Source organism: Phyllobates terribilis, unplaced genomic scaffold (genome assembly GCF_046119375.1).
Source record: "Phyllobates terribilis strain yellow unplaced genomic scaffold, ASM4611937v1 Scaffold_4__5_contigs__length_816908805, whole genome shotgun sequence".
In the NCBI taxonomy this organism is placed as follows: domain Eukaryota; kingdom Metazoa; phylum Chordata; class Amphibia; order Anura; family Dendrobatidae; genus Phyllobates; species Phyllobates terribilis.
The window spans coordinates 536,732,018-536,759,309 of record NW_027362764.1 but is presented as its reverse complement, the minus strand read 5'-3'; the positions used below and the strand labels follow the sequence as shown (position 1 = coordinate 536,759,309).

Below are 27,292 nucleotides of genomic sequence, written 5' to 3'. Positions count from 1 at the left end.
AGATGGCTGGGTGATCAAAGACAGAACTATGACTCTGTAGGGTCTGCAGTTTAGCACCTCTAAACATCAGATAAAATCCACAGTGGGGAAAGAACAGACATATGTGAGTATTGAATGGAATGGGACAGATAAAGCAGAAATATCAAGTGGAGGATTGAACCAGTAAGTTGAATCAGGGAAGCAGAGCAATAGATGACGACATATACAGCGAGCAGAGGAATGTTGTGTGCACAGGTTGTGATTTAGGACTCCTAAAAAGTTTATATGATAATGCACAATAATACAGTATACTCCACTCATAATTAGCTGACTAACTGCTTTTTTGGAACAGTAAGTAGTACCTACCATTTTCATTTTATGCTGTGCATACTTAAACATGCTGATATTCAGAGAGGGTCCGTATTCCCAGACCTTCACTGCACGCGCACAACACTGCTATGATGAGCTCACAGAAACGTGTACAAACTTAATAGAAAGTCTATGAGCCCATACACGGAGTGGATTACTGTCTCGTAGGCCCTGATTCATCAAGCCCGGTATTATTCACACTAGTCTTGAGGTTACCTGCTGGAGTCAGAGGCTCCTGTTCATTGAGAGGCACACATCTTCAAGGATGAGCCCCGCTGCTTGCAGAAATGAGTTCATCAGAGCAGGATTTTGAGTGATCTGTGGAGGTCTCAGGACCCACATCCATACTTGTGGGAAGCAGATTTAAGTATGTAAAACATGTAATCTTTAAGCTAGTAAATGAATTTTTAAACTAAAAAAAAAGTAAAAAATTGTATAAAATGAAAAAACAACCATTACTTTTACCTGTTTAATATTTGGCAATTCCTGTGCCACCCCTTGGTGCCCATTCTTACTTTATTTGATGGCATCCCATCAGTCATTCACGTGACCACAGCAGTCAATCACTGGCTTCAGTGGTGACTTATCATGCATTTAAACATCACTGCTGAGCCAGATGAATGGCCACAGTGGTCAAGTGATTGATGGACGGCAGGGCATTTCTTAAGACACTTGGTGGGACCACCAGAAGTTCCGTGTTGGGAGTGGTGACAATTTTAAGTGATAAGTAATGGAGTTTTTTTATTTTCTAACATTTCCTACTAAGTATTGTCTAACTGTTTTTCAACAGCGACAGCCTTGGAAGCTTAGAATCACATAATACAACGCAATTTTTAGATATCTACTCCATCCCCTCTTATACCAGTCACATCTACAAAACCAGAAATGGTCTGACTCTGGTGATGCCAATAATGTTTTTGATCCTCCCAAATTGTAGGACAACAAGCATGTCACATTATTCCTGATATGTCAACCCATCATTCCTATGTGACTATGGGTACTATGTATTTCCAGTGTTGTGTAAACCTAATTATACTATTAATGATTCCTGAAAATTAATAAAAAAAATATGACTATATACCGTATTTGGAAATTGTGTAACATCCATTCATATGATCTGTGCTTATGATAACAGATAGATGGTTTCCACTGCTATAGCTGAAATGCAATATTAGCAATAAATTACTATGTCCCTGAATGTGGAAGACTTCTTTTGAAATGGTAACATGTGGTCTGTTGTCTTCTGCCTTGAACAGGGTATAAATAGCTAACTGAATCCTTGCCTGGTTGTAGCTCATTAAAAAGGCAGAAAACTCATCTTAACGAGGTACACTAAACAACCCAAATAATGAAATCCGCATGGTATACCGCAACTTTCAGGTTGGCATCCTCCAATGCTACCATGATCATATATGGGAGAACCTTGTACACTGACTTCTTGTGGCATTTAGCGACACTAATGCATCTAGAATAGGCGGTCCAGTGAATTAGTGCCACACACTGCTACATTTTGTGAATAATGAGTTTACGTGTAAGAAATGGCAGCTTGTTAACAGTTCAGTGTCTTTATTATTGTCTTCAAGGTTCCTAATGGAAACATTTATTTTTGAGAAGTATGTGCGCTACACAGTTACCATTTACCCTGTTGCTGTTGTTGCCTCAGTTGGCATCTTTCTTGGGGTTGATGAGACCACAGAATTTTCTGACAATGAAATGATGAATGGTAAGGCAGTTTTAATGTATGCTTTTTGATATCTATACCTACCTGAATGACAAGATTTATCTATTATCATTGACTCATCAAGCAGGAAAATAATTGAAGTAAAAATATTGGGGGAGATTTATATAAACTTGTGCCAAGGAGAAGATTTGTACATAGCAACCTATGAAAGTAAAGATGGGAGAATCGATTCTCAGGACCCCGGTTCACTGGTTGGGTCAGTAATATGTGACTGCTGGACAGGGGACCTGCGACTCTCCGCTGGAGGTAAGGAGATTTGCAATTTGTAGATTACTGACCTGGCTGATGGACAGTAGTCCTATGAATCAATGCTCCTTTCTCTAAAACAAATGCCACATTTCATTGGTCTAAGTCCTTTTTTACCTGATTAGTTGGGTACCGACTCCACTTTTTCCAGCCTTGGTAAATTTCTCCCATTTTCTATTGCAAGTATCTCTTACTGAGCTTCAGTGTTAAAGGGTTTTCCTACTCCATGTTTTTTTTAAACAACATATAAGGAAGTTAAAGAACAAAATGAGTATTACTTCACCAACATCCTTCTGCAGCCATGACTGTGCTTCCCTGGACCCTCAGATATGATGTGTGGATATGATATGTGACCACTGCAGGTGTGACACATCGCCGCTGCAGCTAGTGATTGGCTCCAGCAGTCACATATCATGTCTCATCACTAGAGATCTATGGGGCACTTGTGACTTTTGCAGGGCTTCCAGCCCCTTGAGTGGACAAAAAAGTCTCAGTATGGAAATATAAAATGTCCTAGAGCATGCACTGCTAAGTACTAAATAGATACAAGCTCTGTCTCCGCACTGCTTGTCTTTTTACTCAATATAATGGTGGAATGCAGCAAGACCTTATCAGGGAATCTCCTCCTGTGCAAGTATAAAGTGACCGCAGGCGGTAGCCATGACCAAGCTGCTGCTCCATATTGCCCTGGGACTTTACAGTGAAATCGTGTCCCAGTCTTAATGTGCTATCATGTGTGGGGTGAATCACACTCACTTGTAGGCTGCAAACTTTCGGCATCTTCGGGCCCCCATCTTCAGGAGCTGCCACACATAGATCAAAGGACCCCCAGTATGTTTCAACACGTAAAAGTTTACTGGACAGTTCAAGTTCATCAGATTTCAGTATTGGGCAACACACTTTCCGTTCCTCGCTTCCTTAATACAGCACGCCCTTAGCATCACTATCCGTTCCTTCTGGACTATCTTCATGTTCACTGGCTCTCTCAGCCCTGGGATTTCCCTGCCAAATCCTGCAGTCCACTCGGGATCCTTTACCTTCCCTTCTCGCAGTTCCATGTCAATCGTTCCCTGTACGTCAGAGGATAAGGAACTCTCCATAGTGCTGGTACCGAGCCATGAGCTCCGGACATTGCAGGAATGTCTGCAAAGGATTTTAGTAAGGCCTCCCACACACTGCGATGAATGATAGATACTTGCTGGCTCTAGCAGCCCACTGCTTTCGAACTTGACCTTGGTTACTGTACTTTCCTATCTGAGTCACTACCAGGAAACTGTCCTTTTTCTACTGGGACTAGCCCTTCCCATTATGGGCTAATCCCAACCTTTAACTATGTCTGTCCCTGCAGTAGGTAGCTGGCAGAACTTCCCCAAACATTATACATTAAGTATATTGCACCCAGCGTCAGGCTGGGGTGTCTGGGGCCCACAGGAGAAATTGACCCTAGGGGCCCACCCTAAGCTATATACAAATATCTGTTAGCCGTTATCCCCGTTATAGTGAAGCATCGACTGTAAAACACAGGCTGTTCCTGCACATCTACTGTGCGCACACTATAACTGAGGTGTACAATTCCGGTAGTTTGTATTAAAGGGGTTCTTTGGTTAAAACAAGTTCTCACCAATCAATGGGCTCCACAGGATAGGTGATACCAATACCAATTTACAGACACATGGGGAAGGCCTCGGTAACAAAATGTTCCCATTATAAAGGAGCGGTTCTGCCATACAGTTATTGCACATGCAGTGACTGCAACAGGTGCCTAAATTTAGGAAAAACCCCAATACCAATTTAAAGACATATAGAGGAGGGCCTTGGTAACAAAATGTTCCCATTATAAAGGAGAGGTTCTGCTATACAGTTATTGCGTATGCAGTGAATGCAACGGCTGCTTAAATTTAGGAAAACCCCAATACCAATTTAAAGACACATAGAGGAGGGCCTCAGTAACAACATGTTCACATTGTAAAGCAGCGGTTCTGCTATACAGTTATTGCGTGTGCAGTGACTGCAAGGGCTGACAAAAATTTGGACACACTCCAATGCCCCTTGGAAGAGACATAGAGGAGGGCCTCATTAAAAAAAATGTTCCTATTATAAAGGAGCAGGTCTCCTATACTGTTTTTGTGTATGCAGTGACTGCAAGGGCTGCCAAAAATTTGGACGCACTCTAATGCCCCATGGAACAGATGTAAAGGAAAGCCTCAGTAACAAAATGTTTCCATTATAAAGGAGCGGGTCTCCAATACTGTTCTTGCATATGAAGTTATTGTAAGGGCTGCCAAAAATTTGGATGCACTCCAATGCCCCTTGGAAGAGACGTAGAGGAGTGCCTCAGTAACAAAATGTTACCATTATAAAGGAGCGGGTCTCCTATACTTGTAATGCCCATGCACTTAGGGCATAGGCTGAAAAACATTTACCGCTGGGGGGTATACATGAACATACTGTATAACAAACATTTCCTACGGGCATCATAAACACCCTTAAAAAACTTAATGGGTGTAGCATCACGGTCACCCTGGTGGTATGGTGGTGGAAGATGAGGATGAGGAGAAGGAGAAGGAGGAGGACAACGGTGTCTGGGTGTGAAGAGGTGCATGGGAATAGACCTCCCAAAAAAAATACACTGGATTTGAATTTATGTTCCGCTGCTATTATTCGGTGGTGTTGAGAAGTCTGGCCCGATCCAGCCCTTCATTCATTTTTATAAGAGTCAGCCTGTCAGCATTTTCAGTTGATAGGCGGATGTGCTGTGCCTATCAGTTATAATTCCCCCAGCGGCACTAAAAACCGCTCTGACAAAACGCTAGCGGCAGGGCAGGCCAGGACCACCAAGTCGTAGAGAGCCAGTTCATGCCACATGTCCAGCTTGGATACCCAATAATTATAAGGCACAGAGGAAACACAGAGGACGTTGGACAGTCGGCAAGGTACTCCTTCAGCATTTTCGTACAATTATCCCTCCTTGTGAGAGTACCCCGTGCATCAGGGCCTGTGCAATGGGAGGGTCTGAGAAAACTCTCTCAGACCTTTGACAGTGTTCCCCTGTCTCTGCTGTATCGTATTTGTGTCTCTCTCGCCTGTACTCCTTGGTTGTCCATTGAACTGTGACCTCTGCTGCCAACGTTTTCAGATGGGAATTTTTTTAATAATTCCGCAACAAGAGCCTTTTGGTACTGCACCATTTTAGTAGACCTGTCCACCGCGGGAATGAGAGATAGAAAGTTCTCCTTGTAGCGTGGGTCTAGAAGTGTCACCAACCAGTAATGACTGTCACCCAAAATTTGGAGAACGCGAGGGTCACGGGAAAGGCAGCGTAACATAAACTCAGCCATGTGTGCCAGACACTGGGCAACATTTCCGTGTCCTCATCAAGAGGACGACTGACCATGCTTTCCTCCTCATCCTCCTCCCTCTCCTCAGGCATCCATGCTGAACAGACGGTATGACAGTTGTGTGAGTAGTACCGTCTATAGCGCAGGAAACTAGCTCCTGTTCTTCCTCCTCCTCCTCTTCCTCACCCAATTGTCACCCAATCCATGTTGGGATGAGATGAGGCTGGGCTCTGTAGGATCACCCTGTATGGTTCCTTGCTCCATCTCATCATGCTCCGCCTGCAATGCCTCCTCTTTAATTGTGAGCAGCAATTGTTTCAGAAGACAGAGAAGCGGGATGGTGATGCTAATTATGACATCATTGCCACTCACCATCTTGGAGGAGTCCACCATCTTGGAGGAGTCCTCAAAGTTTTGGAGGACGGCACAGATGTCTGACATCCATGCCCACTCCTGAGCTCTTATGTGAGGAGGCAGACCTGAATACAAATGGGAGTTTTGAAGCTGGTACTCAACAACTGCCCTGTGCTGCTCACAAATCCTTCCCAACATATGCAGCATTGAGTTCCAATGCGTCGGGGCATCGCACACCAGTCGGTGAGCTGGAAGCTGCAAACGCTGCTGAAGCACGACAAGGGCGGCGGAAACTGTAGCTGACTTTCTAAAATGGGTACACATGCGGCGTACTTTGTCAAGCAGATCCGGCAGATCCGGGTAGGTTTTGAGAAAGCGCTGAACCACTAGGTTGAGCACATGGGCCAGGCATGGTACGTGTGTGAGCTCACTTCGCTTCAGAGCTGCCACCAGGTTTCAGCCATTGTCACACATGACCATGCCTGGCTGTAGGTTCAGCGGTGACAGCCACAGATCTGCCTGCTCTTTCAGAGCTGTCCACAACTCTTCAGCGGTGTGCGTTTTGTCACCTAAGCATATTATCTTCAGCACAGCCTATTGCCACTTGGCCGAAGCAGTGCTGCAGTGCTCCAACCTTCTGGCCGATGTGGTCATTTCAGAGATGGAGGCTGAAGAGGAGGAGAAGGAGGTGCAGGAGTTGTAGAATGTGGGGGCAACCCTGATTGACCCAGGGCCCACAATCCTCGGCGTTGGGGGGACATGTTTCGTCCTAAAGTCCGACTGGGTCCCGGCTTCCACTATATTAACCCAGTGTGCCGTCAGCGAGATGTACCGTCCCTTCCCACAAGCACTTCTCCACGTGTCCATGGTTAGGTGGACCTTCCCAGTAGCTGCATTGTTGAGGGCACGTCTAATGTTCTGGGACACGTGCTTGTGTAATGCTTGTGTAATGCGGGGACGGCATACCGGTAGAAATAGTGGCAGCTGGGGACCGAGTACCGAGGGACGGCTGCCGCCATCAGGTTGCGGAAAGCTTCCGTCTCCACGAGCCTAAAAGGCAACATTTCGAGCGCAACCATTCGCGAAATGTGTGAGTTTAGTAGTGTGGCCTGTGGGGCATTGGCTGTGTATTTGCGCTTGCATTCCAAGGACTGGGGTAGGGACCACTGAACGCTGCGCTGGGACAAGGACGTGGACGTGGTTGCTGAAGGTGGTAGTTGTGAGTGTGCAACGACAGGTGCAGGGCGGGAGGCATCTTCGCATGCGCCATGGACAGGGGATTGGTGTGCACGCACAATAGTGGAACAAGCAGTGGTGTCACTCGCAGACACTGTTTCTGGACCTTGGCATTCGGCCCACCTTGTCGGGTGCTTTGCTGTCATGTGCCTGAGCATGGTGGTGGTGGTCAGGCTGCTAGTTTTGCTACCCCTGCTGATGCTGGCCTGGCAGATGGTGCAAATGGCCTTTTTGGGTAATCTGCACAGTCTTTCAAAAACAACCAGACTCGGGAAGACCTAATAGTTGTACTGGCAACTTCCATTGTGTTGGTGCTCTGGGGAACTGTTTACCGCCTGTCTGTGGCCACCACACTGCTTGTTCCTGCCTGTTGTGGTGCTACACCTCCCTCCCCCTGTATGCTGCTGTCCTCGCTCTGCGTTTCACCTTGCCAGGTTGGGTCAGTGACTTCATCATCCACCACCTCGTCTTCCACTTCCGCACCCTGGTCCTCCTCCTCGCCTTCATGTGACCGTGGCTGCTCAAATATTTGGGCATCGCTACACGCGTTCTCCTCTTGCCCCGCTTGAACCTGGCTGGGCGAGAGGCCAGAATCTATAAATGGAAAAGTGAACAGCTCTTCAGAGTGTCCAAGTGTGGGATCAGTTGTCTCCGGGCACTCGGCATGGTGGAAGGAAGGAGGATCAGGGTGAGGAATATGCAGTCCGGACTCACGGCTACTAAGACTTGAACGTGTGGAAGACAGGGAGGTGGTGGTGGTGGCAAAGTGACTGGAAGCATTATCTGCTATCCAACCAACAACCTTTTGACAATGCTCTGGGTTCAATAGCGGTGTTCTGCGGTCCCCTAGAAATCGGGACAGGGAGGTCGGGCGACAAGAAGTGGGTGTTTGTTGTGGCACAATTTCAGCTTGCCCACGGCCTCGGCCTCTGCATGCACCATCACCATCACGTCCACTTCCCTTGCCACGTGCCTTGCCCATTTTGGAGGATAATATTTTTCACGGTCTCTGCAAATGGCTGGATTTGTACCACAGTTATATGTGATACGTCTGACGGACGCCCACGGTTTTAAATAGCGGCCTTGTAGTTTACTATTATTGCCAGTGACCACATGTGAATAGCTTCACTGACACACTGCTGACAAACTTTAAAGGGAGTACAATATTTTACACGTTCACTACAAATGGCTGGATTTGTACCACAGTTATATGTGATGCGTCTGACGGATGCCCACGGTTTTAAATAGTGGCCTTGTATTTTACTATTATTGCCAGCGACCACGTGTGAATAGCTTCACTGACACACTGCTGCTAAACTGTAAATGGATTCTGATGATGGAAAAGATCTGGCTGTATTCTGCAGTGCTAAAAAGCAAATGGAGCAGTAAAATGTTGGACTCTATTGCTTTTTAATAAAATATTCATGATTAAGAGAAAAGAACCCTGATATCTATTCCAATGGATATCTGTAACAGGCAGCAGCAGCAGAAGCAGACAGAACGTGCAATGCAATGGACACTATTGTGCTGTATAGTGCTCACAAATTTCTCTGACTACCTAACTCCTGCTATCACCACTGAATATATGGAGCTGGATTAGTCCTCAGAAGGACTGTTAGTTCAGATGGATATGTATCCTGGTGTGGAATACCTATGCCTACCTATTACACTACCAATCCTGTCCCTCACTCAGCAGCACCTCTCCCTACTCTGCCTGTCTGAAGGTTAAATTGTGACGACCATAGCGTCACCAGGTCTTATATAGACCCGATGATGCTATGCGGCCAGCCAATCACTGTAATGCCACAACCAAGATTGCTACAGAATTACAGTGAGTGGCAGACAATCCCTGCATGTTCATTGGCTCTCTAAAGAGCACCAAACATGCAGGGTGGCGACCCGATCTGCCGCCCGAGCATCCCGGAAATACTCGCCGAGCACTGAGCATCTCGAGCAGTGAGATGCTCGGGCGAGTACCGAGCAATAGCGAGCACGCTCGCTCATCACTAGTCTTTATGTTTTAAAAAAATGACTGACCGTTGATTCTGTTTACTTAGTTGAGAGTGGTTCTTGCCATATTTGAGCTTAGAACCGTTGTAGAATACAGCTCAGAACTGTATGTACCAACACTGCCTCTGTGAAACACAACTGGTAGTCTAAAACACTTTCTAAAGATCTTTGATTCTTGACAAGGCATATCTGTTCATTGGAAGGTGACCCGCTGAAGTTGCTTAAAGGGAAGGTGCCACGATTTTTAATTTTGTTTGATTATATAATCAATTATTTTTAATAGAAAATTAAATGTACCACTTTATTAGTTTTTTATTTATTCATTTTTACATTGGTCACTGGGGGCTGCCATTTTTGATAGGGTCACCGACCCTACCTCTTTCATTAGAGGCTGCTCCTCCTGCCTCTAGCTGCGACCTGGGCACGCCCCCTAGGCTGTCCAGGTTGCATCCATGGGAGGAGATCGTGGCCATTTTTGTGGAGCCCACAGTGTAAGCTGTAAGCTGCGAGCTGCACATTCACTGCTTGTGCGTGCAATGACAGTCAGGAGCAGCTGGACAGCGTAGGTCCCAGGGAGCAGAGGTGCTGGGCGGCGGAGGTCCCGGGGTGAGTATGTGGTGCGGCGGAGATTTCTGCCTGTCAGTATTACACTACAGAATGCAGATCACCGCAGACCTGTTCAGGGCACAGCAGGGAGATCATCCATTTGCTGTGCCCTGATCACACTAAACTGGACGCAGCGCTGCGTGGGAGCACCGGGAAGGTAAATACAAGAGTTTTTTATTTTATTGAATATATGAAGCCATATAGAAGGAGGATGATGATGGGGTCAAATACAAGGAGGAGGAAGATGATGGGGGCAGTATACCAGGAGGAGGATGATGGGGCCATATACAAGGAGGATGATGATGATTGGGGCCATATATAAGGAGGATGAAGATTATGGGGCCATATATAAAGAGGAGGAGGATGATGGGGCCATATACCAGGAGGAGGATGATGATGGGGCCATATATACCAGGAGGAGGATGATGGGGCCATATATAAGGAGGAGGATGATGACTGGGACCATATATAAGGAGGCGGATGATGATGGGGCCATATATAAGGAGAAGGATAATGATTGGGGTCATATATAAGGAGGAGGATGATGATTGGGGCCATATATAAGGAGGATGATTGGGGCCATATATAAGGAGGAAGAGGATGAGGATGGGGGCCATATATAAGGAGGATGATAATGGGGCCATATACCAGGAGGAGGATGATGATGGGGCCCATATACAAGGAGGATGATGATGATAGGGCCATATACCTGGAGGAGGATGATGATGGGGCCATATACCAGGAGGAGGATGATGATGGGGCCATATACCAGGAGGAGGATGATGATGGGGGCAGTATACCAGGAGGAGGATGATGGGGCCATATACAAGGAGGATGATGATGATTGGGGCCATATATAAGGAGGATGAAGATTATGGGGCCATATATAAGGGGGGGATGATGATTGGGGCCACATATAAGGAGGAGTATGATAATTGGGGCCATATATAAAGAGGAGGATGATGATTGGGGCCATATATAAGGAGGAGGATGATAATGGGGCCATATACAGTGCTGGCCAAAAGTATTGGCACCCCTGCAATTCTGTCAGATGATACTCAGTTTCTTCCTGAAAATGATTGCAATCACAAATTCTTTGGTATTATTCTCTTCATTTAATTTGTCATCAATGAAAAAAAACACAAAAAGAATTGTCCTAAAGCCAAATTGGATATAATTCCACACCGAACCTAAAAAAGGGGTGGAAAAAAGTATTGGCACCCTTTGAAAAATCATGTGATGCTTCTCTAATTCGTGTAATTAACAGCACCTATAACTTACCTGTGGCACCTAACAGGTGTTGGCAATAACTAAATCACACTTGCAGCCAGTTAACATGGATTAAAGTTGACTCAACCTCTGTCCTGTGTCCTTGTGTGTACCACATTGAGCATGGAGAAAAGAAAGAAGACCAAAGAACTGTCTGAGGACTTGAGAAACCAAATTGTGAGGAAGCATGAGCAATCTCAAGCCTACAAGTCCATCTCCAAAGACCTGAATGTTCCTGTGTCTTCCGTGCGCAGTGTCATCAAGAAGTTTAAAGCCCATGGCACTGTGGCTAACCTCCCTAGATGTGGACGGAAAAGAAAAATTGACGAGAGATTTCAACGCAAGATTGTGCGGATGGTGGATAAAGAACCTCGACTAACATCCAAACAAGTTCAAGCTGCCCTGCAGTCCGAGGGTACAACAGTGTCAACCCGTACTATCCGTCGAAGTCTGAATGAAAAGGGACTGTATGGTAGGATACCCAGGAAGACCCCACTTCTTACCCCGAGACATAAGAAAGCCAGGCTGGAGTTTGCCAAAACTTACCTGAGAAAGCCTAAAATGTTTTGGAAGAATGTTCTCTGGTCAGATGAGACAAAAGTAGAGCTTTTTGGGAAAAAGCATCAACATAGAGTGTACAGGAAAAAAAAAAGAGGCATTCAAAGAAAAGAACACGGTCCCTGCAGTCAAACATGGCGGAGGTTCCCTGATGTTTTGGGGTTGCTTTGCTGCCTCTGGCACTGGACTGCTTGACCGTGTGCATGGCATTATGAAGTCTGAAGACTACCAACAAATTTTGCAGCATAATGTAGGGCCCAGTGTGAGAAAGCTGGGTCTCCCTCAGAGGTCATGGGTCTTCCAGCAGGACAATGACCCAAAACACACTTCCAAAAGCACTATAAAATGGTTTGAGAGAAAGCACTGGAGACTTCTAAGGTGGCCAGCAATGAGTCCAGACCTAAATCCCATAGAACACCTGTGGAGAGATCTCAAAATGGCAGTTTGGAGAAGGCACCCTTCAAATATCAGGGACCTGGAGCAGTTTGCCAAAGAAGAATGGTCTACAATTCCAGCTGAGCATTGTAAGAAACTCATTGATGGTTACCGGAAGCGGTTGTTCGCAGTTATTTTGGCTAAAGGTTGTGCAACTAAGTATTAGGCTGAGGGTGCCAATACTTTTGTCTGGCCCTTTTTTGGAGTTTTGTGTGAAATGATCAATGATTTGATTTTTGCTTCATTCTCTTTTGTGTTTTTTCCTTGCAAGAAAATTAAATGAAGATAATAATACCAAAGAATTTGTGATTGCAATAATTTTCAGGAAGAAACTGAGTATTATCTGACAGAATTGCAGGGGTGACAATACTTTTGGCCACCACTGTATATAAGTAGGATGATAATTGGGCTATATAAGGAAGAGGATGATGAGGGGGGCCAAGAATAAGGAGGATTATGATGGGGCCATATATAAGGAGGAGGAGGATGATGATGGGGGCCATATATAAGGAGGAGGAGGATGATGATGATGGGGGCTATATACCAGGAGGAGGAAGATGATGATGGAGGTCATATATAAGTAGGAGGAGGAGGAGGATGATGGGGGCCATATACCAGGAGGAGGAGGATGATGGGGGCCATATACCAGGAGGATGATGATGGGGCCATGTACAAGGAGGATGATGATGATGGGGGCCATATACCAGGAGGAGGATGATGATGGGGCCATATATAAGGAGGGGGATGATGATGGGGGCCATATATAAGGAGGAGGATGACAATGGGGCCATATATAAGGAGGAGGATGATGATGGGGGCCAAGAATAAGGAGGAGGATGATGATTGGGCCATACATAAGGAGGAGGATGATGATGGGGGCCAGATATAAAGAGGAGGAGGACGATGATGATGGGGCCTATATACCAGGAGGAGGATGATGATGGGGGCCGTATACCAGGAGGAGGAGGATGACGGGGCCATATCCCAGGAGGAGGATGATGATGGGGCCATATACCAGGAGGAGGATGATGATGGGGCCATATACAAGGAGGATGATGATGATGGGGGCCATATACCAGGAGGAGGAGGATGATGGGGCCATATATAAGTAGGAGGATGATGATGGGGGCCATATATAAGGAGGAGGATGATAATGGGGCCATATATAAGGAGGATGATGATGATGATTGGGCCATATAAGGAGGAGGATGATGATGGGGGTCAAGAATAAGGAGGAGGAGGAGGAGGATGGGGCCATATATAAGGAGGAGGATGATGATGATGGGGGCCATATATAAGCAGGAGGAGGAGGAGGATGGAGGCCATACTCCAGGAGGAGGAGGATGATGGGGGCCATATACCAGGAGGAGGAGGAGGAGGATGGAGCCATATACAAGGAGGAGGATGATGATGTGGCCATATACAATGAGGAGGATGATTATGGGGCCATATACAAGGAGGAGGATGATGATGGGGCCATATACAAGGAGGAGGATGATGATGGGTGCAGTATACCAGGAGAAGGAGGATGATAGGGCCATATACCAGGAGGAGGAGGATGATGGGGCCATATACCAGGAGGAGGAGGATGATGGGGCCATATACAAGGAGGATGATGATGATGGGGGCCATATACCAGGAGGAGGATGATGATGGGGTCCATATACCAGGAGGAGGAGGATAATTGGGCCCTATACCAGGAGGAGGAGACTGATGGGGCCATATATAAGGAAGAGGATGATGGGGCCATATATAGTTAGTAAAGCCGAATAAAGACTTGCGTCCATCAAGTTCGACCTGTTAGTTCTGTAATTGCTAAAGTTGATCCAGAGGAGGGCAAAAACCCCAAATGATTTGGCCAATCTTCACCTGAGGAAAAATTCCCTCCCGACTCTGAAACCAGCAGTCAGAATAAATCCCTGTATCAACCTACTATTTTATTTTATTTTTAAGTATATGCTGAAATCTGCCTGGTATCTAGAAAAGCATCCAGTCCCCGCTTGAACTGGTTTAGTGAATCCGACATTACCGTCTCCTCACTCAGTGAATTCCATATTCTCACTGCTCTTACCGTAAAGAACCCCTTCCTATGCTGGTGCTGAAACCTTTTCTCTTCCAGTCTTAGTGAATGCCCTCTTGTTACCGTAATATTCCTCCTTTTGAACAAATCCCGGGCAAGGTCTCTATACTGTCCCCTAACATATTTGTACACATTTATTATGTCCCCCCTCAACCTTCTCTTTTCCAGGCTGAATAGTCCTAGTTTTGCCAACCTCTCTGGGTATTGCAGTCCCTCCATTCCCTTTATTAATTTTGTTGCCCTCCTTTGTACCTTTTCAAGCTCATTTATATCCTTTCTATATATTGGGGCCCATAACTGAGCACAGTATTCCAAGTGTGGTCTGACCAGAGCTTTGTACAGTGGAAGAACAATGTTCTCCTCCTTTGCAGCTATACCTCTTCTGATACATCCCATTACCCTGTTTGCCCTTACAGCAGCCGCCTGACTTTGGGCACTCCAATTTAGTTTGCTATCAATCAAGATGCCCAAGTCCTTCTCCATCTCTGAATTCCCCAATGATTTCCCATTCAGTGAGTACTGGTGACTTCCATTTTTCCTTCCCATATGTATGACCTTACATTTCTCCTCGTTAAACCTCATTTGCCATTTAATGCTCCACCTACCCAGCTTATCCAAATCCCTCTGTAGGTCTGCACTGTCCTCTTTTGTATTAATTGTTTTACATAACTTTGTGTCATCTGCAAATATTGATATTTTACTATTTATCCCGTTGATTATGTCGTTAATAAAGATATTAAATAACATTGGGCCTAGTACAGACCCCTGTGGTACCCCACTAGTGACGCTTACCCAATCTGAGTATATTCCATTTATAACCACCCTCTGCCTTCTATCCTTTAGCCAGTTAGCTACCCACTTGCAGACATTTTCCCCCAGCCCCATCATTCTCATTTTGTATACCAACCTATTATGTGGCACGCTATCGAACGCTTTTGAGAAGTCGAGATACACGACATCCACTGGTTCCCCCTGATCTACTCGAGAGCTAACCTCCTCGTAGAAGTCAATCAGGTTAGTTTGGCAGGAGCGATTCCTCATGAATCCATGTTGGTTCGGGGTTAATAGATTATTAGCATCAAGATGCTCCGTAATTGCCTCATTAATAAAGCCTTCAAAAATTTTGCCCACAACGGACGTCAGACTCACCGGCCGATAGTTTCCGGCGTCACTTTTCGCTCCCTTTTTGAATATTGGCACTACATTCGCCTGTCGCCAATCAAGTGGCACAGACCCAGTCTCAACAGAGTCCTTAAATATAAGATATAACGGTTTGTCTATCACATTACTTAGTTCCCTTAGTACCCGTGGGTGTATGTCATCAGGTCCTGGTGATTTGTTTATTTTAATGTTACTGAGGCGTTTCTGTACCCCAGCTTGGGTTAGATTTGTCATACTTAGTGGAGGATTAAGCTTGTCACTTCTCATTTCTCCTGTTAGTTCGATTTCCTTTGTGAAAGTTGACGAAAAAAAATTATTTAATAGATTAGCTTTATCCTCATCTTTCTCTATGATTTTGCCTTCATCACTTTTTATATAAGAAGGAGGATAATGATGGGGCCATATATAAAGAGGAGGAGGAGGATGATGGGGCCATATACCAGGAGGAGGATGATGATGGGGCCATATATACCAGGAGGAGGATGATGGGGCCATATATAAGGAGGAGGATGATGACTGGGACCATATATAAGGAGGCGGATGATGATGGGGCCATATATAAGGAGAAGGATAATGATTGGGGTCATATATAAGGAGGAGGATGATGATTGGGGCCATATATAAGGAGGATGATTGGGGCCATATATAAGGAGGAAGAGGATGAGGATGGGGGCCATATATAAGGAGGATGATAATGGGGCCATATACCAGGAGGAGGATGATGATGGGGCCCATATACAAGGAGGATGATGATGATAGGGCCATATACCAGGAGGAGGATGATGATGGGACCATATACCAGGAGGAGGATGATGATGGGGCCATATACCAGGAGGAGGATGATGATGGGGCCATATACCAGGAGGAGGATGATGATGGGGCCAGATACAAGGAGGAGAATGATGATAGGGCCATATATAAGGAGGATATATAAGGAGGATGATGGGGGCCATATATAAGGAGGAGGAGGATGACGATGGGGCCATATAGCAGGAAGAGGATGATGATGGAGCCATATACCAGGAGGAGGATGATGATGGGGCCGTATATACCAGGAGGAGGATGATGATGGGGCCATATATACAAGGAGGAGGATGATGATGGGGCCATATATACCATATATATACTATATATACCCATAGAAGTGGACAGAGCAGGGTCACACATTACACCAGTGTTCCCATAGAAGTGGACGGAGCGGGATCACACATTACACTATTGCTCTCATAGAAGTGGACGGAGCGGGGTCACACATTACACCACTGCTGCCATAGAAGTGGATAGATCGGGGTCACACATTATACCACTGCTCCCATAGAAGTGAATGGAGTGAGGTCACACGTTACACTACTGCTGCTATAGAAGTGGGGAGAGTGGGGTCACACATTACATGACTGCTGCCATAGTAGTGGACAGAGTGGGGTCACACATTACACCATTGCTCCCATAGAAGTGAACGGAGCGAGGTCACACATTACACTACTGCTCCCATAGAAGTGGGCGGAGCGGGATCACACATTACACCACTGCTACCATAGAAGTGAATGGAGTGAGGTCACGCATTACACCACTGCTCCTATAAAAGTGGATGGAGCGGGGTCACGCATTACATCACTACTCCTATATAAATGTGTGACCCTGCTCCACTCATTAGCTACTGTGTATATATTCCTATACTGTGTGATACACTCCGCTGAGCTCAATATCTAATCCCATAATGTGATACACTACACTTAGCCCTGTATCTAATTCCAGCGTATGCTACTCTAAACGTATCTAATCGTCCACGTGATGCACTCCACATATCTAACCTGTTAGAAAATATTAAAAATTGCTGAAGTCTCTCTTCCTCCCTCCCCTATCCCATTTGCAGTAATGATGGGAAATAGCTATGTAAAAAGCTGCTTCTATGTAAAATGGCAGTGTACACAGCAAGCGACAAACTATCATATGATCAACATTTTGCTTTATTTGCATTATCAAAAGCTCTAAGGAAGCTGAGACATTGCCAACACTCCACATTTCTCGACTCGATATTAAGACACATATCCTTTGAAAATTACATGTCTGCTCTTCAAGAAAGCCTGAGGTTATTTTATGGGCTTTCCATAGTTATAAGACTCTCTCAGTAAGGTACAGCTGATGATGGCACAGGTAGTAATGACAAGCACACCTTCCTATTCTCAAACATAAATACTTTGTGCTTATCTCAAACCAAACACCTTCATGTATATGGAGCATACAGAGTTTCATATCATGTATAGTTTGCTCTTAAAAAAGCACTGGCAAGAATTTTTTTTATTGCCTAAACCTGACTAAATCTGTTTGTGATGTAGTGTAAGTGTGGGATCGCCATCTTCCCTGGTTTCCAAGGCCAGTCTTCTTCTAACGGATCACTCAGGGGTTTATATGTGAGCCAGAAGTTGCTTTTATAATGTATGTTAACCTGTGGAGCCTCATTGTAAGGGCTCGCTCACACTGGCATATAACACGGCCGATTGCTACGCGATGTTTTATTGGATAGCACTGGGACCAATGTTATTTTATAGGGCAGTGTGGATCTACTATTTTTTTCTCATAATGATTCGGCATGAGAAAAAAATCACAGCATGAAAATCAGAGCACATGCATCCACACAAGTCGGAATTCCGGTCACATGAGTGAGCAGAGGACCAGAGTGTTGATGGAAACCAAGGTAGACGGCGATCAGTAAGTAAGTGTTTTATTGTACTCGCACTTCATTACATGTACATTTAAACAGGTTTAGTGAATTAAAAAAAATCATGAGAATGCTTCTTTAACTGTCAGACTGTTTGTGCCTTTAGACATAGCAGTTATTGATGTCTGCTGCACATTTGCCACAATTGCAATACACATTTTTTAGAGCTGAACTTATACCACTGCAATTAGTTCTTTAATAGTGTTGAGCGAGCACTAAAATGCTCGGGTGCTCGAAGCTCGGGCCGAGCTCACCGTGATACTCGGGTGCTCGACCCGAGCAACGAGCCCAATGTTAGTCTATGGGAGACCCGAGCATTTTTGCGGCGGCACCCCCGGCAGTCTGTAGAAAGCCTAAAAAGTGCCCAAAACGATAGTGACAGTGTTAAAATGACATGGGGACAGCATGGGGATCGCCCCAGGAAGCATTTCTGACCCCCAGGTCACTGCTGTCAACAACGTGGTCAGAGGTATTAAGCCACTTTTAAGGGCTCACAATAAAACGTTCAAAAACGAAACTGAAACGGTTTTCCTGTGAAATATGTTAAGGAACTTCCTTTCCAGGGTAAAGACTTGTGTATAAGGTAAAATAAAAAACCAAAAACAAAAATACTCCTCCACACCTTGGGTTATGTTCATAAGTAGCATTTTTTATGCGCTTTTGCACTTTTGTATTGCTTTCAACCGTGACAAATGTATTCACCGGGAAATGTCATTTTAACATTTTACAATCTTATCTGGCCATGTGCTGTGTGACACATGCATACAGTGCTGAAAAGACTTGGGAACAGCATGGGGAAGACCCCTGGAAGCATCTCTGACACTCAGGTCACTGCCTAAAAGTGTGCCCATCAGAAGTGATCCTTCCGCATCAGAAGATGCAGACTTGCAACTATCCCCGTGCAAGTCCTTGTCCCAGGACAGTGTTCAATTATACCTCCCCCATTCCTTGCAATGCAAGCACAAGTATGCAGCCTGCCACCCACCCACCCCCAGGCTGCAATACCATACTGCTAGCTTGCACTTGAAATGGGGCCTTTTAGTTTGGAGGAGGCCGAAGCTGGCCACTACCTCATGGCTGCTTTGGCAGCGAGGTATCCATACTCAGTCCCCAGCCGCCCGGCGGCCGGGTGTCCACACTCGGTCCCCAGCCTCCAGGGGGCGGCCGGGTGTCCATACTTGGTCCCCAGCTGCCCCTATTTCTCCTTGGAACTTCCCCCCACACTTTTCTTAGCCCGGCCTGCTTTAGGGCAGCATTGGACAAGCCCACCAGAGAACCAGACTCCTCCAGTGGGCCCTGGCTTCTCCATCAGGGGAGTTGAGAGTACCAAGGTGAGGAGCATGATGATGATGATAGAAGTTAGTTGGAATGCAAGCGCATGTATGTAGTAGCGGCTAGGCCTGAGGTGGTCCGAGGATTGCTGGATGTTTTCCTGCTACTATCCCAGTTCTATGACGCCCGCTAAAACAAAGCTTCAGGTGTTGAATGATGGATGAGGTGGTGGCAAAGGAGAAAGAGCAGGAGTAACAGGGACCATTCACATCAATAACAGGCCAGTCAACCACACATGTCTTGTAGGATATGTTTCTGTACCAAAAGGAGGGGTTCGGCTACACAGTTATAGGGCATGCAGTGAGTGCAATGCCTACCAAAAATTTCGAGGCACTCCAATGCCCCTTGGAAGTAACATGGAGGTCAGAGGGCCTTAACTAAACCGTTTTTTCCATTTATAGCAACTGGGTCTCCTGTGCACTGTTGGCCTAAGCAGTGAATGGAAGGCTTTCCAAAAATTATCAGGAACTGCAATGCCCCTTGAAACAGACGTGGATTACAGCATATTAAAAACCTTCTACCCATTATTGGGGAGTGGGTCTCCCTTAGTGTTTGCCTATGCATTGAAAAGGAAAAGCTGACTAAAATTAGGACGAAATGCAAAGCCCATTGGAAGAATGGTGGAGTTCGCAGTGGAATAAAAAGACAATATCAATGCCTCTGGGAAAAGTGGTGGAGGTCGCAGTAGCTTAACAAGACGGTTTTCATGCCCCTTGGAAGAATGGTGGAGTTCGCAGTGAAATAAAAAGACAATATCAATGCCCCTTGAAAAAGTGGTGGAGGTCGCAGTAGCTTAACAAGACGGTTTTAATGCCCCTTGGAAGAGACGTGGAGGTTGCAGTAGCTTAACAAGACAGTTTTAATGTCCCTTGGAAGAGACGTGGAGGTCGCAGTAGCTTAACAAGACGGTTTTAATGCCCCTTGGAAGAGACGTGGAGGTCGCAGTAGCTTAACAAGACGCTTTTAATGCCCCTTGGAAAAGTGGTGGAGGTCGCAGTAGCTTAACAAGATGGTTTTAATGCCACTTGGAAGAGACGTGGAGGTCGCAGTGGAATAAAAAGACAATATCAATGCCCCTGGGAAAAGTGGTGGAGGTCGCAGTGGAATAAAAAGACAATATCAATGCCCCTGGGAAAAGTTGTGGAGGTCGCAGTAGCTTAACAAGACGGTTTTCATGCCCCTTGGAAGAATGGTGGGGTTCGCAGTGGAATAAAAAGACAATATCAATGCCCCTTGAAAAAGTGGAGGAGGTCGCAGTAGCTTAACAAGACGGTTTTAATGCCCCTGGGAAAAGTGGTGGAGGTCACAGTAGCTTAATAAGATGGTTTTAATGCCCCTTAGAAGAGACGTGGAGGTCGCAGTGGAATAAAAAGACAATATCAATGCCCCTTGAAAAAGTGGAGGAGGTCGCAGTAGCTTAACAAGACGGTTTTAATGCCCCTGGGAAAAGTGGTGGAGGTCACAGTAGCTTAACAAGACGGTTTTAATGCCCCTTGGAAGAGACGTGGAGGTCGCAGTAGCTTAACAAGATGGTTTTAATGCCCCTTGGAAGAGACGTGGAGGTCGCAGTAGCTTAACAAGACGGTTTTAATGCCCCTTGGAAAAAGTGGTGGAGGTCGCAGTAGCTTAACAAGATGGTTTTAATGCCTCTTGGAAGAATGGTGGAGGTCGCAGTAGCTTAACAAGACGGTTTTAATGCCCCTGGATTAAAAAGACAATATCAATGCCCCTGGGAAAAGTGGCGGAGGTCGCAGTAGCTTAACAAGACGGTTTTCAGGCCCCTTGGAAGAATGGTGGAGGTCGCAGTGGAATAAAAAGACAATATCAATGCCCCTGGGAAAAGTCGTGGAGGTCACAGTAGCTTAACAAGACGGTTTTCATGCCCCTTACAAGAGCCATGCAGTACAGCATATTAAAAACATTATTCCCATTATTGGGAAGTGGGTCTCCCATAGTCTGTGCCTGTGCCTTCCAAGCAAAAGCTGCCAAAAATTAGGACGGAAGAACTTGCAATGCTGGCAAAACGGACCACGGTCACCCTGGTGGTATAGTGGTGGTGGAGGCTGAGGATAAGGTGAAGAGCAAAATACAGCCGATATGAGGAAGCGTATACCCATGTGTGGGTGTGAAGTGGTGCATGGGAATACACCTCCCGAAATAACACAGTGGATTTGACTTTATGTTACTCTGCTGTCATTTGGTGGTGGTGAGAAGTCTGGCCCAATCCAGCCCTTGTTCATTTTGATAAGGGTCAGCTTGTCAGCATTGTCAGTTGACAGGCGAGTGCGCTTATCAGTCATAATTCCCCCAGCGGCACTAAAAACACGCTCCGATAACACGCTAGCGGCAGGGCAGGCCAGGACCTCCAAGGCGTACAGAGCGAGTTCATTCCAAGTGTCCAGCTTGGATACCCAATAATTAAAAGGCACAGAGGAATCACGGAGGACGCTGGTACGGTCGGCAAGGTACTCCCTCACCATCTTTTGAAACTTTACACTCCTTGTGAGAGTACCCCGCGCCTCAGGGACTGTAAGCTGGACGGGTCTCAGAAAACTGTCCCAGAATGTTGACAGTGTTCCCCTGCCTCTGCTGGATTGGAGTTGCGTCTCTCTCGCCTGTACGCCTTGGTTGGTCAACGAACTGTGACCTCTGCCGCTAACGTGTTCAGATGGGAATTTTTTTAACAGTTCTGCAGCAAGGGCCTTCTGGTACTGCTCCATTTTTGTAGACCTCTCCACCTCAGGAATAAGAGAGTGAAAGTTCTCCTTGAAGCGGGGGTCTAAAAGTGTCACCAACCAGTAATGGCTGTCACCCAACATTTTGACAACGCGAGGGTCACGGTTAAGGCAGCGTAACATAAAGTCAGCCATGCATGCCAGACTGGTAACGGGCAAGAGTTCCGTGTCCTCACCAAGATGACGACTGACCATGCTCTCCTCCTCCTCCTCCTCCACCCCCCTGTTGAAGCGTTCCAGAGTTATTACCTCATAAAATGACACTGGTCAGAATTGTAAAATTTGGCTTGTTCATTAAGGACATAATTGGCGCGGTCACTAAGAGGTTAAAGAATAGTGTTGAGCGAGCATGCTCGACACTGCTCGGTACTCGCCCGAGCATCTCACTACTCGGGATGTTCGGCGAGCACCGAGCAATTCCGGGTTACTCGGGCGGGAGCTCGGGTCTCCAACCTGCACGTTTGGTGCTCTTTACAGAGCCAATGAACATGCAGGGATTGCCAGCCAGTCACTGTAATGCCGTAACCATGTTGTTTGTGGGCATTACAGTGATTGGCTGGCCGCACAGCGTCACTTCGAGTATTTAAAACCGGGCACCGCCATCTTGGACACAGTCGCTCTGGATCAGACAGTGTAGAGAGGGTGCTGCTGAGTTAGGGAGAGATATATAGTGCGAAATAAGTAGTGTAGGGTCTCTAAAGCCTGCCAAATCAAACAAACAGTCCTTCTCAGGACTAATATCCATCTCAGATATCAGGCAGGCAGGCAGGCTGTATAGGAGATGCAGTGGTTATACCAGCAAACACTGCATTACAGTCCTGTGTGCTCCTGTTGGTCAAATTGCTAGACTTATGCCCCGGTCTCAGGGGCCAGGAAAAATGCTTTTTTTTTCATCTAAATCCTGTATTTTTTTTTCCTCAGTCAGACTGTACAAATACATGTCTTATTAACCTTTTGGTATCCCCCCCCCCCCAAAAAAAAAAAAAAAATTGAACGTGTCTGTGACACCAATATATCTGTTTAAAAGAGTCTGGTGTAGGCCAGAGAAATAGAACTGTGGTTTTGCATTTCCACGGGTCAAATCTCTGTATTATCCTGCTCTTGGCTTTTTTTGCCGTAAAAAAACTGTAATAGTGTCTCCCTGACTGTTCAGACACCAGTATATCGATTTAAAAGAGTCTGGTGTAGGCCAGAGAAATAGAACTGTGGTTTTGCAGTTCCACGGGTCAAATCTCTGTATTATCCTGCTTTTGGCATTTTTTGCCGTAAAAAAAACCTGTAATAGTGTCTCCCTGACTATTCGGACACGAATATATCTGTTTAAAAGAGTCTGGTGTAGGCCAGAGAAATAGAACTGTGGTTTTGCAGTTCCACGGGTCAAATCTCTGTATTATCCTGCTTTTGGCATTTTTTGCCGTAAAAAAAAACTGTAATAGTGTCTCCCTGACTGTTCAGACACGAATATATCTGTTTAAAAGAGTCTGGTGTAGGCCAGAGAAATATAACTGTGGTTTTGCAGTTCCACGGGTCAAATCTCTGTATTATCCTGCTTTTGGCATTTTTTCCGTAAAAAAAAACTGTAATAGTGTCTCCCTGACTGTCCAGACACAAATATATCTGTTTAAAAGAGTCTGGTGTAGGCCAGAGAAATAGAACTGTGGTTTTGCAGTTCCACGGGTCAAATCTCTGTATTATCCTGCTTTTGGCATTTTTTGCCATAAAAAAAACCTGTAATAGTGTCTCCCTGACTGTTCAGACACCAATATACAGTACAGACCAAAAGTTTGGACACACCTTCTCATTTAAAGATTTTTCTGTATTTTCATGACTATGAAAATTGTACATTCACACTGAAGGCATCAAAACTATGAATTAACACATGTGGAATTATATACTTAACAAAAAAGTGTGAAACAACTGAAAATATGTCTTATATTCTAGGTTCTTCAAAGTAGCCACCTTTTGCTTTGATGACTGCTTTGCACACTCTTGGCATTCTCTTGATCATGCTCCTCACCTTGGCACTCTCAACTCCCCTGATGGAGAAGCCAGGGCCCACCGGAGGAGTCTGGTTCTCTGGTGGGCTCGTCCAATGCTGCCCTAAAGCAGGCCAGGCTAAGAAATGTGTGGGGGAAGTTCACAGGAGAAATAGGGGCGGCTGGGGACCGTTTATGGACACCCGGCCACCCCCAAGCGGCTGGGGACCGTGTGTGGACACCTGGCCGCGGGGCGGCTGGGGACCGAGTATGGACACCCGGCCGCCCCCTGGCAGCTGGGGACCGGGCGGCTGGGGACTGAGTATGGATACCTCGCTGCCGAAGCAGCCATGAGGTAGTGGCCAGCTTCGGCCTCCTCCAAACTAAAAGGCCCCATTTCAAGTGCAAGCTAGCAGTATGGTATTGCAGCCTGGGGGTGGGTGGGTGGCAGGCTGCATACTTGTGCTTGCATTGCAAGGAATGGGGGAGGTACAATTGAACACTGCCCTGGGACAAGGACTTGCACGGGGATAGTTGCAAGTCTGCATCTTCTGATGCGGCAAGGATCACTTCTGATGGGCACACTTTTAGGCAGTGACCTGGGTGTCAGAGATGCTTCCAGGGGTCTTCCCCATGCTGTTCCCATGTCTTTTCAGCACTGTATGCATGTGTCACACAGCACATGGCCAGATAAGATTGTAAAATGTTAAAATGACATTTCCCGGTGAATGCATTTGTCACGGTTGAAAGCAATACAAAAGTGCAAAAACGCATAAAAAATGCTACTTGTGAACATAGCCCAAGATGTGGAGGAGTATTTTTGTTTTTGGTTATTTATTTTACCTTATACACAAGGCTTTACCCTGGAAAGGAAGTTCCTTAACATATTTCACAGGGCGATGCCCATGCTGTCCCCATGTCTTTTGAGCACTGTCACTATTGTTTTGGGCACTTTTTAGGCTTTCTACAGACTGTCGGGGGGGCCGCCGCAAAAATGCTCGGGTCTCCCATAGACTAACATTGGGCTTGTTGCTCGGGTCGAGCACCCGAGTATCACGGGGGGCTCGGCCCGAGCTTCGAGCACCCGAGCATTTTAGCGCTCGCTCAACACTAGTCTTAAGTCCTGATCCCGTTTTGCGTGGAGTTCGGACATAAGCCCTGACGGGACCAGCGAGCGTGTCCCTATACACAATGCGAAAGTACCCTAACTCAATAATAAAACAGTATACAGTTAGCTCTTAAGCTCCCTCTAGTGATGGCTGAAGGTGGACGGAATTAAATTGTTCATTATGCTAATACAGAGGGTTACGAGCTTTGTATCAATTTTCTGTATTAACTTTTTCCTTGCAGATTTGAAGCAGTTGCAAATCTGAAGCGTGTCATTTCTTTCAGCATTTTTCACACATTCTAATGAATGTGAAAAAAAATGAAGAAAAAATGTACAAACTCACATTTCTCTTTCCAAGAGAAACATTTTTGAGGCGGAAACATCTACAACAAATATTAACGTGTACACATGCCCCAAAGGTGTCCATAGTATTTAAAGCAACACTGTGTTCAATGGTGAAAATTTCCAGTACTTGAAGTGTGAGTTATTGATTGATGTTCTCAGAAAGGATATTAACCATATTATTCTGATGTTTTTTTTTTCTCTTTCGGTTTTCATTTGTAAAATGTAGATAACGCAAACATTTATATTATGTGTTCTAACACTGCTTTTACCTTTTACAGCTGTGATCATCGCTGTGAGCTCTATGGCCTGTCTGTTACGGTTTATTCTCATCTTCTCATGTGATAAGTTAAGGCCGATGATAGCAGAAGATGACACAGATCATCCCAAAGAATTTCAAGCTGCAACATCACCATCATTACAAAACAATTGCCATACAAATCCAATGGTTCTGGAAATGGAGGAATCATGAGCTGTCTGTATTATACACCAGTGACATGCTGAGTGCATGTATTTATATCAAAAATATTATATTGAGTTGATGATTATGACTTGAGAACAAACAAAGGTCACTTGCTGTCGGAGGTCTAAAGGATTTTTGCTAACTTGACCAATGAAAGAATTTTATAATGGTGATGACCTCTCTGTCTAGTTAGAGATGCAACTTACTGTATGCATGATTTGTTGTTATAGTGATATTGCATTTTCAAGTATTTTTTTAAATAAAATTGAAGCTGTTTACAATGCTTTGAAATAGTTATAGTTAATGTAATCGAAAAAAAAGACAAATGTCCATCAAGTTCAGCTGACGGATGGGAAGTGGCACAATCAGAACCACAATGTATTGTACAGTCCGCCCCAAAGAGCTAATCTTTCTCTCCTGATTCTAATTGTTGATCCACTAGACCAAACATTCAAAAATGAGCTTTACTGATTTACATGAACATTTGTTATATTGGTCTAAAAAAAGCCTTTTTTGAAACCATCAAGGGTTCTCGCTGTGCCCAGCGCCTGAGGTAGGCTGTTCCACATATTAATAGTTCTTATGGTAAAGAAGCCTTATCTCCGCTTGACATTGAACCTTTCTTTCACCAGGTGGAGGAAGTGCCCACTTGTCTTTTTAGACATGAAATGGCTTTTGACCATATTTTTTGTATTGGCCATTTCTGTATTTAAACCTGAAGTTAAAGAACCACAATATTTACTCTGTATTGTTATCAATATGCCGTTTGTATGCCATCCAAATGGCATTCACATGGAATTTGTTTTTATACATCACCAGTTGATAAAATTTACAAAACTAAAAATACTTTCCTAAGTTAAGAATTGCAATATACACAGAAAAATTGGATGTAATCCGGCTGTTCGATATGGAATCCGATTTTTTTTTTTTCAGCCATAGACTTGAATAGGTGAGTCTCATCTGAAATATAGAGAGAATAGTGCATGCTGAAATTTTTTTTTCAGGTGGACAATTGGTCCATGTAAAAAAAAATCGTCATGCCAGTAGTCCAATTGAATAACATTGGCCCTAGTGCTGTCCATGTGATGTCATTTTTTCCCATGGACACCATTCAGACCGAATATACGGTCTTGTACACTGTAAGGTAGCGGCTTTCTCGTCCATGCGGTAATTGGGCAGTGACCCAAGAAAGTTCAACATAAAGTCTTTATTTTCAAACTCACAAAATAAATACA

General features: G+C 45.2%; 1 protein-coding gene across 1 annotated transcript in view; it reads left to right on the top strand.

Moving 5' to 3' along the window:
- Nucleotides 1–26,338, top strand: part of LOC141264405 (uncharacterized) — a 52,638-nt gene extending 26,300 nt beyond the window's left edge. Inside the window, exons 6-7 of the mRNA XM_073676697.1 lie at nt 1,932–2,071; nt 25,876–26,338. Of these exons, the coding sequence (XP_073532798.1) occupies nt 1,932–2,071; nt 25,876–26,066 (331 nt within the window). The 3' untranslated portion in view covers nt 26,067–26,338. The remainder of the gene's footprint in view (nt 1–1,931; nt 2,072–25,875) is intronic.
- The last annotated feature ends 954 nt before the right edge of the window (nt 26,339–27,292 follow it).